Raw genomic sequence first — 14,080 nt, forward strand, 5'->3', positions numbered from 1 at the left:
TGTTGTGATCCCTCCGCTTGGGACATGGCATATCAAAGATTTCACCTCATCGTCGAACAGGTGTTTCGTATCTTTTCTTCTTTTGGAATTCTATATCGACTTATGAAAGTCCTCATGTGTGTTGTTCGCACCTATTATTCTTCTTGTATCTTGTCTTTTAGATTGTGTGTTTGGTATGTTGATTTCGTTGGAGTGTTGTGGCTGATAGCATGTTTTTCGAGGCTGTTTTAGGGTGGTTTCGTGACCACACGGTGGCTACATGGGTGTGTGCCGATATACACAGCCGTGTGCTTTTGGGAATTAGGGTTCTCGAGTTGATTTTGGCGTCACACGATCGTGTGGCCAATTGGGAATTTTGTCAATTTTCACACGGCCGTGTCCCTTGGGCACACGAGCGTGTGTGTTTGGGATTAGGTTTGAGTGATTTGGTGCACATGCCCATATGGCTAATTGGGATTTAGGGACCCCACACGGGCATACCAAAAGCCAAGTATAATTATCCTAAGTACCAGATAGTATGGAATGTGAAGAGAACGGAAGCAGAATCTATGGAAGCAATAATAGCAACTGATGAACTAGGAATAGGAAAAACGTCTTGGAGTTGAGAGATCCACCAACCTCAGTAATTTCACCGTTTTGACGATAGTTTTACAAAAACCATACTAGGGGCGAGTAATCTCCATTTTTTCCATGATAGAGACAAATCAAATAGGAACAAAGCGAATAAGTACGAGTAAATCGATGGAAAATGGTGGGAGAAGTTTGGTAAAAAAGTAGTCAATGACTCAAAATGAAGAAAACCTAAAAGCTGTTGTTAGATTCCAAACCATCCAACCCTTCAAAATTGAGCGAGAATTGAATCAATCGAAAGATAGTCGAGAAGAAGGCAAAATTACAAATTAGCCTTTGACATCTGTTTGCTTGTTGTTTTTCTGGGTCAGTTCATATGTAACTTACTATGTTCTTTTAAGGCTATGTTTGAATTATATATAATATATATTAGTTTAGGTTGAATGTAATTTTGGTGATTTTGGCATCTAAATTGTAAAGTACGAATGATATGGTTATTATAAATAGATATGATGTACTAAATGGAAATGAAATGCATTTATGGATGGATGATATGTAAATGATGGCATTACATGGATTGAAATGAATTAAAAATTGTAATATTGCCTGTGTGAACTTAGTAAATGATTAGGATATGAATGACATGCCATTAGGGTCCCAAAACTGAAAACGAGTGTTTAATTAGGGATTAATATGATGGCTTGAGATCCAACATTTGTTGCGAATTCTCTGAAGTTAGTGTTAGCAGCATCGTACTAAGCAAATGTTAGCAGCCCAAATATGTCAGAACATGTAAACAAATCAGTCCCATGTATCCAAGTTCAATTTACTTTAGTTCTCCAGGTGAAAGACAAATGAAAATGGTATTAAACGAAAATGAAATGGTCGGGATGAATATATATATGAATGAAATTGTATATATGTTACAAGTTGAATATGATTTAGTTAGTATATGTTATATGATGGAATGTTATATAACTATATGAATATGTTATAAGCTCATGACATGTAATTGAACTAATCTATTTGATGTTTTCGTTGAATGTACCTAAACGTATAAGATGCCAAAGGATTGTCATATGTGTACCAATGTGCTTCTATTTCTAAATTGTTGTAATGTTAAGGTAAGTTAAGTAAATTTCATATGGACTTACTAAGCATTCAAAATGCATACCAATTGTCTCTATTTTATCCTTATAGATTGTCTGTTTACAGAATGTGTTGGCTACAATATAATATATACATTTTTGGTGAATTTTAAGTGGAAAACAAAGTTTTAATAATAACATGATTTATGCAACTTGAATCTAGATCATGCTTGAGACAGTGAACATTTTGATTATCACGCTAACACACGGAATTTTATGATATAGTGATTATTAATTGCCAAATCTTAAAAATTGTAATAAGCAATTTGGCTACAATATAGTAATTATTGACGGGCCAAATCTTAGACAGCACAATAAGTTTTAAGAGGAGCTATAACAGCCCCAGATCTAAAAACACCTTTAGCTACTTCGGAGGAGAAATATTTCAAAAATTCTTCATGGTTATGAGGTTTGAAGAGCATGGGATTTTTGTCATCCACAAGCTCAGTTGGAACCTTTACCATGTAGCCTCCTCTTACAGTTGAAAACAGTCCAATGCTATACCTATCTTCGTTAGCCTTCATCAAGACACGATGATAAGGAGAAGACAATCGACCATTTAACCATACCTGCAACAATATAAAAGTTTATGTTCAAGTCAAGCTATTTAAACACTTGTGACCCGTTTGGCTGTTAGTCTAATAACATGATAAAAAAAAGTTATTTAGTATAAATTTAACTTGAAATTAGAGATAGGAGTAAAACTTTTTTCAAGAATTAAACATTTTCCTTCTTTGCTAGAAATAAATCATGGGAGTGAATAAATATTACAAATTGAATTAATATATTTTGCTAACTATATATTAAATATGTGTAAATATTAATACTTGATTATATCAAATAAGTGGAACTTACGCTAAGGCACTCTCCAATCATGACTATGAAAGAGTGGGGAAAACTTCATATTCATCCATTCACCATCTTTGTTTTGAATCTCCAATCCATTAACCTCGTTTTGATACAAAAGGGTCATCATATTAGTGTCACAGTGTGCAGGTACCCCAATGGTTGCTCGTTGGCTTTTGGCTTTTCATATTTCATGATCCTCAATTGATAGTTTGCGATGTCAGTGAGCTCATCCATGTATTTCTCAAGCCCAAAACTCTCCAAAATCATCTTCAATATTGTCTTTTCTAACTCTGATGTTAGTTGAATGAAAGATGCCAGAGTTTCACTGCCAAACACAAAGCAAATAATTAATAAAACCAAGTCTGCTAATTTTGATAAAGGGCTTTTTGATAGAGGGTTTTTGCATATTTAAAATTAAGAATCAGATTGTATTTAATTTATTTTTATATGTTAAATTAAAGAGTAAATTAATTTTTGTATTAAAATTTTGTCCATCTCTATTATTAAAATTAGTTTGGTGAATGAAATAACCAAAAATTACACTTGACTATCCCTGTTTCTCATATTGGTGTACAAGAATTAATTTTAATAGTAAAAATAGATTAATAGAAAGGTTAGTTTGATTTTTTATCTAAAGTAAAATAATTAGTTTGTCCAGTTATTTAGTAGAGAAAACAAAATGCATTATGACTTGTATTACAATTTCTTCCATGGAATTTTTACCGTACCTGAAAGCTATATTTCCCTGAGGCCATAAACTGGTGGTGAGGTATTGTTCAATGTTTTCAGCAATATAAGCATCATCCACCGCCATGCTTTGAAACACACCAGATGGAGGACACGAATAGCCACAAAAGGGCTTATCGGAAACAAACAGTTTTTTTGTTTGTAAAGGCAAGTCAAAGACCTCTTGCAAAGCCCCAAATACTGCCTTTCGAAGCTCCAGGATTGGATCAAACAAAGCCTCGAAACAACCGTACTCCTCCAGTGCTTCCCGAACTTGGGATTTCACTAAATCCCATTCGGGGCTGCCCGGTTTCAGGTTTTGGTTTGAGAAATCTATGACTGGAACCATTGCCTGAGTTGTTGAGCTCATCTCTGTGTTTATATCAAACAATAATGCTTGAATGGTACCTTTTATATACAATCCAGGAGATTTATAAACAATTTTTTTTATGAAAAAAAAATCTCTATTATACAAATAATTTATACATTGAATAGCGATATTAACTATCCCAGTTAGATTGTTTTTTCCTCTCTTGTTGCTGTTATTCGTCTGTAAGTAGCAGCCGGCCGTCACAAATCACAACCATTTGGATTAATCTGTTTACATAGACACTGACGACTTCGATATGCTTACGAATGATATATATATATACACTATTTTGAATATTGCGATAACATTTGAATTGAATATTTTAATTACTATTTACAATGAATAATCAACATAGTTATTAACTTTTCGGGTTTAGGGTTTAATAGGTAAGTGAGGAATTTTTGAAAATGGAGAAAGATCCGATAACAGTTTCCTTTCACAACATTTCAGTGACCATGCACTGGAAAGGTTTATGGGCATTGTTTAGGTACCATGGAGACGTCATTGATGCATTGAATGGAAGAAGATTTGGTTTTGTGAGATATGAGAAAATGATGGATGCTCAAAGCGTTATAAGCCGATAAAAAGATTTCGTCATTTTAGGGAATTGGATTTCTGTAGACTTAGCAAGATTCAAGGGAGAAGACAAGTTTGGAGAAAAGTTTCTTTGGAAGGGATACCAAAACAGCAGCAGGTTGTTAATAACGATGCAGGGAAGGAGAAAGTAAAAATATTGAAAGATAGTAGAATGGATTTAGGAGAAAACTCCATGAGAAGTAGCAACGATTTGAGTAAGACAGAAGGTAAAGATATATTGCAAGGAGAGGAACTTGATTAAGTTGGTTCAGGGACATGTTGACAACGAGCAACTGTGAAAGCTTCAAAAATGCCTGGTAGGAATTACTTCTATGTGGTGTGATACAAAGAGTTTAACTGAAAGAATAGCTAGAATTGGATTGGGGGAGATTAAAATCAGAAGGACTCAAAGAAGGCATTTTTTGATTGAAATACCCGACATGGAACTGTTAGAGTTATTAAAGCAGCACGATTGGACCGTATCTGAGGGAGTTTTTTTGTTAAAATTGAGCCTTGGTCGGAGAGCTTGGCAGTGAAGGAGAGAGTATTTTGGATTGAAGTATTAGGCATTCCCTTACACTGTTGGAACTATACTTCTTTCAAAGAATAGTTGGAGTATGGGGAGGATTAATATTTCTCGATGAGAATTCGACGATGGTGAAAAGTTTCGATAAAATGTTGATGCTGGTATCCACCAAGCAACTAGAAAGGACTGATGAGTTAATCTATTTGGAGGTGGGGAAGGTGAATTTCGATTAGAGTTATTGAAACAGGACTGTCGGAATTTTTGACGAATCAAGCAGGGGTTATGGAGTGAAGGATAAAGAAGAGTGGGAATTAGTGCAGGAAAGGGATGACACCATTGTGTCAGATTCTTAATCGGCGACGAGGACAAGTCCGGAAAAGGCTTCAGAAGAGAGACAAAATCTGAAGGACGAAGCAATTAATGTAATCATCCTTGAGAAAACAAACGTCAACGTTGGGTGTTAAGAGTTCTGCAGAAAATGTTTTAAGAATGGAAGAGGAACAGTTGAGTGGTTATAGGGCCGGTATTAGTTTGGGTGAGAAGGACAAAAACTGTTGTAACATCCGGGCTTTGGAAGATGTCAGCAATATGGGCTTTCAAGTAGCTGAATTAGGCCTAGTAAATCAAGTTGGGGGTCAAGAAGAACGAAGGGATGATGAAGTGGCAGTGGACTTGGAGAATGTAACGGGCCAACAGTTGGGGTCTGGAGGGGATCAAGTTCCATTATCATCCACGAGCAGTTGGGAAATAAGGATGTGGTGGTTAAAATTAGAGAAGAAAGAAGAAAGGGCTTCTGGTGGGGAGTCACCATCAATTCTTAATAGGAAGAAACAAAAATTTAATTGGGATTTAGCATTAGAGGCGATGAGCGAGAAGTTGTCGATGAAATTATTACGTTAGAAGGCCTATAGAACCGTGTGACAGGGGGAAAGGTGGGTCGCGACCTTGACTCAAGAAGGCTAGTATTTGTAAGTTCTGTGGTTTTCTTTTGTTGTTTCGGTGATTCTCTCTTGGTGGTGGAAAAATGAGGATTTTGTCTTGAAATATAAGGGGTATGACTCCAGAGGCTAAGCTAGACTATGTTAGAAGAGTGATATGCAAAGCTAAAGCGAATATGTGCTGTATTCAGGAATCAAAATTAAACTCGGTTACTGCCGATATTTTTAGGAAGGTTTCGGGTGATGATAATCTTGAATTTAGATTTTGGGTAGCAGAGCGGTCTTCTGAAAGTGTTATAAGAATATAGGATAAGAGTACTTTTTAAATAGGTAATTATTTCATTTATAAGAGATTTGTATTAGTGGAAGGTAAATGGATTGCTGAGGAAATGGAAGCATCCTTGATTGATGTTATGTACCCAATGGGGTTTCGAATAAAAAACAACTATGGAAGGATATTCTAGAATTAAAGAATTCACTTGATAGTCCATGAATCATTGAAAGCAACTTTAATGGATTTAGTGAGGTTCAGTGGGACATATTTTCTCTAGGCCGTTATTGGATTCGGAAAAAAGTATATTGAGTAGGTTGAAATCATTGATTGGGAACTTGGTGTGGATTAATGAAAAAGACGGGCAGTTTTGTAATCATTATTTTTCCAAGAGATTATGGAACTGAAGGTTCTAGAGTTCGCAATTTCTTGTGGATGATGGCGATTGAGTGAATCCCAAATACGAATTTTCTGACCTGAGGGGGCGTGCAATTGGATCTGTCAAAATATGGTTGTCCGTGGTGTGACAGGGTGACGGAGAGTGTAAATTATTGTTTCTTTCAATGCAAATTTGTTAATGGTTTTAGGTGCAAGATTTTCCATTGCTAGGGTTTTCAATGGAAACCTGTTAGGAGTTTTGATGATTTCTTTTCGCTATGTTGTAAAGTGAATTTGACAGGACTCCATAAAAGCTTATGGCTGATTCGATTTTGATGTCATGTTGACCCATATGGTTGGCACGTAAGGATAAAGTGTTTCACAGAACATTGATGACTGTTGATACACTGTTGTTCAATTCTAAAATAAGATCTTGGATAGAGGCAAGGGCGGCTCATTATGTCTGTTAATTTTTGGAAGGATATTGGTGGTGTTGGACTATGAAATGTAGTTCATTGAGAAGCATAGTCAACAAGAACATTATTCTGTGGAAACCACCTTCCCCTGGGTGGATGAAGTTCAGTGTCGCAGGTATCATAATGGAGGATGAGGCGGGTAGTGGTAGGGTATTGAGAGACAATAAAGGAGTGGCCTATGCTATGTGCTCTAGGCCGATTGAGGCTACGGGATTGGGAAAGGCTGAGGTAAGAGCCATAAAATAGTCGTGGAGATGTTTACGAGTATGGGTTGGCATGAGAAAGTTCCTCTAGTTATTGAATCTAGCTCAGTGTTGTTCTGGAGTGGTTGTTGGCTAGGAACTATAGACCGTGGATGTTGCGGAATCTATTCGTTGGTATCGGTTGTGATATTAATCTGTTGTTGCATGCTCAATTCGCAATTATGCAATGACAAGGTAATATTATGGCTAATGCTCCGACAAAAGCAAGTATAAGGAGACATTCGCTATTTAAAGCCTGATGGTGATTATTGTGATTGTTTGAGTTGTTATTGGCTGCTTCAAGTCGTGTTGTTTTTCATAATGTAAGACTACTATGGATGTTCTGTAATCTTGTCATCTTTGAAAGAGGTTGGATTTCTCCAACATATTTCTATATTTGTTGTCTTTTTGTTGACTAAGCAAAACAAAAATTATATATTACATTAGGGACGAAGCTAAAAATATTTTTGGGGGTTAGAACTAAATTGTATATTTTTACAATAGTAAAAATAAAATTTCACCATTTTTATAACCTATATATTGATAATTTTCAAACCATTATATCAAATTTTTATTATTTTTGGGCTCCAAAGTATAATTTTACTATTATTAATTTAAAATTATATAAATTATAAAGGGACCTAAAAGGAAAATTTTCCATTTTCGAGGGGTTGAAGACCTTGTCAGCCCCTTAGCTTCACCTCCGTATTATATTTTATAACTTAAATTTCTAATTTGTTTAGACTATGAAAATTTGATAGGTGACAAAAAAAAGTATTTGAGAAAAGCAAAATTGCAATATAAATCATTTCGTCTTTTTAATATAAATTTTAATAATATTCCGCGAGTTATATTTTCATAATAAGTCTTTTTAATTTATTTATAGTTAATGATTGAATTTATAATTTTACGTAGTTACTATAAAATTTTAAAACTATGTACATAAAGTGAATTATCATGTAAAAAAATATAAATTTATAATATCTAAGTAAAAAATTGTATGAACATGAACATATAAAAAATGGTTGGATGTAATAGCTAACCGAATAGTGAATGGTTTAGCAACCTCCACTTATTCAACGGTTTATTGAGTTTTTTTTTCATGATTTTTGATACAATATCTAGAGCTATTCATAATCTCTTTCAAAACTTAAAAACGAAGATAAATACACTTTAATGTGCTCGAGTCCACGTCCTTCTGTATTAATAGTAATACTGATACCAATCAAGTTAAGGTTTTGTCAAACTTTCATGATTTTTTTATATTTAAAAGTTTAGAAGTTGATGTAGGAAATTAATTAAAAAATTAAAAAAAGGATGACCTCTGTTATGAGGATAAAATTTTGAGAAGAGATGAACATCTATTGACAACAATGATACATTTTTTTCTCAGCCAATGTAAATTTTTTTTTAAAATCCCACAAAGGGAGGACTAACCAAAAGGTTAGAGATAAAGAAAATACACCATACTTAAAGACAATAACAGTACAACTACAGTCACCTATAAAACACACACAAACACAAAATAGCATATTGAAGCATTTACAAGCCCTCAAAAAACAACATCCAACACCCTCATACGAAAACATTAACAACATAAGGAACCTAAAGCATCACTCAAATAAAACCTTAATGATCACTAACATCAACAAAAAATTACATAAAGAACCAGTTCAAGAGCATTACTTCTTTGTAAAAATCAACGAAAATCACCCTTTCAAAGTGTTGAATAATGTGATGTCATCAATGTTGTATTTGATCAAAGTGATTAAGATGGATGAATCAAGGTAGACTAATAGTCATTTGATTAACATGCGTGGATATACTTATCTAAGATGCATGTATGTATTAGAGTCACATTACTTACTAGATGCATGAATAATAAACAATATATAGTCACTTGCAACAACTATATAAAGGGTTTGTATATGATGAAACCATGGTAGAAGAAGAATGAAAAGCGATGTCCTCCAACATTTTCCAAAAACTATCATGTGATACCAAGGTCTCAATCTGATTTAAACCATAACTGCCCAGTACTCATTGGTCATAACCAAATTGCCGAAGCACCATTAACGACGAATAACTAATCAGTCTCTAAATATCAATTAACGGAACCCAAAAATGGTTCCCACATCCAATTAAAATTGAACTCTTGAGCATTTATGGGCCTCTCCACTCTACATTTAAGTGAGTTAGTGTAGCACCTTGAATTTTAGGGTTAGAAGTTTTTAGGTTTTGTAGTTAGGGTCAGTGAGAAGGTTGCGCTATTGTATTTAATGGGGCATGCAAGTGTTAGAATGTGCTTGCTAGTCTGATGGTTGAGTGTGTGTTAGCTTACCTTTAGGTCCTTGGCTTGAGTCCTTGTGTGTACTTTTTGGAGAAATATTTTTGTTCTGTTCTGTTTTGTTGTGTTGTTTTAATTTAATATATAATTAATAAATTATTTCTTTATTTATTTTTAGTTTGTCTTTGGGACGTTCTTTTTTCTTCTTTACTGTTATTTTATTTTATTTTCTTTTATTTTTGGTTTTGCTTTTTTGCTATTTTTTATTCTTCTTTCTTTCACTTGGGGAAAACGGTTTTCGCTGCATAGATATCGAAGAATTTCGCTTCTCCGTCGTCAAATCAGGTGTGGGTTTCGTATCTTTTTTTCTTATTTTGGAATTTTACATCAACATTATGAAAATTCAACATTGTGTGTGTGAGTGTTCACAAACCTGTTAATTTCGATGTTGTATCATTGTCTTATGCTTAGAAATTGTGTGTTTTAGTATATTTTTGAATTATCGAGGGTTGGGGAGTGCTTCGTGGCTGATAGCATGTTTTTTGGGGCTATTTTAGGGTGGTTTCGTGACCACACGGGTGGCTACATGGGCGTGTGCCGATATACACAGCCGTGTGCTTTTGGGAATTAGGATTCCTGAGCTGACTTGGGCATCACACGGCCTGGCCACATGGCCGTGTGGTCGATTTGGGAATTTTGTCGATTTTTCACATAGCCGTATCCCTTGGGCACACAGGCGTGTGTGTTTGGAAATTAGGGTTTGAGTGATTTGGTCCACACGGCCTGGCCACATGGCCATGTGGCTAATTAGGGATTTAAGGATTCCACACAGGTGTGCCAAAAAGCCAAGTATAATTACCCGAAGTACCAGATAGGATGGAATGTGAAGAGGAAGGGAAGCAGAATCTGTGGAAGCAACAATAGCAATTGATGAACTGGGTATAAGAAAAACTCCTTTGGAGTTGGGAGATCCACCAACCTCAGTAATTTCACTGTTTTGACGATAGTTTTTACAAAAAACCTTGCTAGGGGCGAGTAATCTCCATTTTTTCCATGATAGAGACAAATCAAATAGAAAGAGAGCGAATAAGTATGAGTAGATCGACGGAAAATGGTGGGAGCAGTTTGGTCAAAAAAGTAGTCAATGACTCAAAATGGCTTGAGTATGATGGCTCGGCTTGGAGGCGGCTCGACTTGGGAAAAGAACGGCAAAGCACGAGAAATAGAGGACAAAACTAGATATAGGACCAAAAAAATAGAGGAAAAAAGAAAAAAGAGGAATCTAAGCTCTTGATACCATGTTATAAACTTAAGAAAAAGAAAAAGAAATGAATTTATGTATGTCCATTACTGTACAAGTGCTAGGTATTTATACTAGTACCTAGGAACTATACATGAAAACTAACTAGACAAAAATCCTAGATTATAGCCTAACTTGCATGCTAGAATCATGTTATAATCGGATTTACATGCTAGAATCAAGCTAGAATTAGATTAATACAAATTTACATTAACAAATCCATATAGATCAGATGCAAACAATGATAAATTTCTTTCTCCACCAGTATTCTTGAGAGCTTGCTTGATGGTATGCCAAGTGTAATAATATTGTTTTCAATAGTGTCAGAAACGATGGTTTCGGAACCCTAATTCCAATTATTGAGTTCATAAATATTGTTATTTAATATTTATGAGGTTAGTATAAAGTTTTATTAAAATTTGCTCTACTAATTGTTTCATTCAGATAGTAAATTAAGGTATAATAACTAAATTGTAAAAGTAGCAAAAGTTAGTCATTATAGAGTTTAAATAGCTAAGGGATCAAAATGGTGAATAGACCGTTTTCAAAAGTCCAAATGGTGGTGGATGGTTCCACACTCCAATAAATTTTGGGATAACTACTAATAGGCCTTTAACTAATTAAGGTTTAATTAAAATAAAAGTTGATTAATTAATTGATGGACCAATTAAGCAATAAAACAATTTTTAAATGGTCAAGCGATGGTGGGTGACATCTAGCACCCACCAATTTTGTTAAACGTGATTGATTATGATTAATTAAAGATTAATTAGTTTAATTATGATTTATTATATAATAACTTAAGTTTAAATAGTAAAATAAAATATGTGCATCTTTTATTATTTCTTCTCCATCGTCCCTAACATGAAGAAAACCTAAAAAGCCGTTGTTAGATTCCAAACCATTCAACCCTTCAAAATTGATCAAGAATTGAATCAATCGAAAGATAGTCGAGAAGAAGGCAAAATTACAAATTAGTCCTTAATGTCTTGTTTGCTTGTTGTTTTTGTAGGTAAGTTCATATGTAACTTACTATGTTATTTTAAGGCTATGTTTGAATTATATTATAATGTATATTAGTTTAGGTTGAATGTAATTTTGGTGATTTTGGCATCTAAATCGTAAAGTATGAATGATATGGTTATTATAAATAGATATGATGTATGGATGGATGATATGTAAATGATGGCAATACAGGGATTGAAATGAATTAAAAATTGTAATAGTGCCTGTGTGAACTTAGTAAACGATTAGGATATGAATGACATGCCATTAGGGTCCCAAAATGGAAAACAAGTGTTTAATCAGGGATTAATACGATGGTTTGAGATCCAACATTTGTTGCGAATTCTTTGAAGTTAGTGTTAGCAGCATCGTACTAAGCTAGTGTTAGCAGCTCGAATATGTCAAAACATGTAAACAAATCATCCCATGTATCCAAGTTCAATTTACTTTAGTTCTCCAGATGAAAGACAAAAATGAAAATAGTATTAAACGAAAATGAAATAGTCGGAATGAATATATATATGAATGAAATTGTATATTTGTTACAAGTTGAATATGATTTAGTTAGTATATGTTATATGATGGAATGTTATATAACTATATGAATATGTTATAAGCTCATGACATGTAATTGAACTAATCTATTTGATGTTTTCGTTGAATGTACCTAAACATATAAGATGCCAAAGGATTGTCATATGTGTACCAATGTGCTTCAATTCCTAAATTGTTGTAATGTTAAGGTAAGTTAAGTAAATTTCATATGGACTTACTAAGCATTCAAAATGTATACCCATTGTCTCTATTTTTTCCTTATAAATTGTCGGTTTGCAGAATGTGTTGGTCAGATCATTTCGAAGCTCACACTATCTAACTATTGACTTAGTATTCTTTTGCTCATTTTAATCTTATGTGACATGTATATAAGTGTTTGTATGTGTTAGCTTGGAAGGTTAATTTTGATCCTTATTCGATTCCAAATTAATTTTAAAGCATAAGTAGGCTCGTATAAGACCCAAGGAGAACTGTATAATGTGATCATGAACTGAATTGGTTACATTTGTATGGTTTATATTTAAATTGAATGTTAATTGTCTATAGTTGCTCCAGCAACGATTGTAGCATTTCATAGCTCGGATCCGACGATCGAGTCTAATGAAGGGTGTTGCATTTAGTGGTATCAGAGCTACAAATTAACCGATTCTAAGACAAATTAGCCGATTCTAAGACTGGAACGTAGCGCATACAAGGCTAGAAAATACATATGCCACAATAATTTGTGATAATGTGACGCCTTTTGATCCGATTTGAATATGTTTTTCTTATAGATATATAATGTCGGCCGAATTCAAAAGAATCGAATTTGATAAGATAGATAGTAACTAGTAATTACTACATTTAGAAAGTCTATATTTATTTCTTTAATTAAAAAAAATTATTTCAATTACACACTTATAAAACCTAAAACACTACATTTATTAACTATTAATACTTCATTTGTTAATTATTAATTACTGCTATGTAACATATTCTAATGATTTTATAATCTTAAATAGAAAGTGTTACAACGTTTTAACTTTTAACATCATTCATTTAACTTTAAATCATATATATATATAATATTACGATGTTTTAACTAAATAAAAATAAATAAATATTCATGTTTATATTACAATTTTTTAATACATGATACTCCTTATTCAAACACTTATTTTCAATTTTAGTAAATTACTTTTTCGTGCCTTGCCTTTTAATTTTTTTAATTATTTCATGCCTTTTGTTCAAATTTATTTTCTTTAATTTTTTATTTATTAAATATAAAATTTATTTTAAATAAATTATTTTTTTTATTTTAAGAATTTACTCAATTTAATTATCTTTTATATTAAAAATACTTAATATTAAAATTTTAAGCTTAAAAACATTTATCAAAGTAAATTTAGATTTTGCTCAAAAATAATAAATTTTAATTACAGTTATTGATTAAAGTAGAGAAAATATAAATATAAAATTATAAAAAAATTGAGTATTAAAAATTTGTACATTAAAATAAATTAATTTTTTGGTACAAAAAGTAAATTAATTTAGCAATTTATATATAAAGTAAATAGCCTATAAAGTATTAATAATATTTTTAAAATTATAAAAAATTAATATTAATATTTAAATTAGGAAGAATTTTTGTATTAATTTAATATTAACTATTTTTAAGTTTAAATAACATTAATATAATCTATTTAATTTTTTTAAATAAATTTAAAAATATTTTGTACTTTCATTTTTTTTTTCAATTGAATTCATTAATGATTTTAGAGAAAAACTAATGCTATAAAATTAATATATACATTTAACCCGCAGATACAAACTGCTATATATATATATAAAATATCCATTTAAGCATTCCATTGCAGTTGGATA

The 14,080-nt window shown here is 32.7% G+C and overlaps 1 protein-coding gene across 1 annotated transcript; it reads right to left on the reverse strand.

Annotated features, from left to right (window-relative positions):
* Positions 1-2,020: 2,020 nt before the first annotated feature.
* Positions 2,021-3,713, reverse strand: LOC121228024 (probable 2-oxoglutarate-dependent dioxygenase AOP1.2). Its single transcript, XM_041111131.1, has 3 exons — positions 3,296-3,713; positions 2,706-2,892; positions 2,021-2,287 (listed from the first exon to the last, which is right to left on the reverse strand). Exons 1-3 carry the CDS (start codon positions 3,661-3,663, stop codon positions 2,021-2,023), a joined length of 822 nt encoding a protein of 273 aa, XP_040967065.1. The 5' UTR covers positions 3,664-3,713.
* Positions 3,714-14,080: the final 10,367 nt, after the last annotated feature.

The sequence above is a fragment of the Gossypium hirsutum genome, chromosome A04 (genome assembly GCF_007990345.1).
Source record: "Gossypium hirsutum isolate 1008001.06 chromosome A04, Gossypium_hirsutum_v2.1, whole genome shotgun sequence".
NCBI lineage: Eukaryota > Viridiplantae > Streptophyta > Magnoliopsida > Malvales > Malvaceae > Gossypium > Gossypium hirsutum.

Excerpts from the sequence above, each read along its gene's own strand:
- LOC121228024 (XM_041111131.1), bottom strand. The coding sequence starts at position 3,663 with ATGAGCTCAACAACTCAGGCAATGGTTCCAGTCATAGATTTCTCAAAC. Across the intron at positions 2,893-3,295 it reads CAGGGAAATATAGCTTTCAG|TGAAACTCTGGCATCTTTCA; the intron begins GTACGGTAAAAA and ends TGTGTTTGGCAG. Across the intron at positions 2,288-2,705 it reads CATTGGGGTACCTGCACACT|GTATGGTTAAATGGTCGATT; the intron begins GTGACACTAATA and ends ATATTGTTGCAG.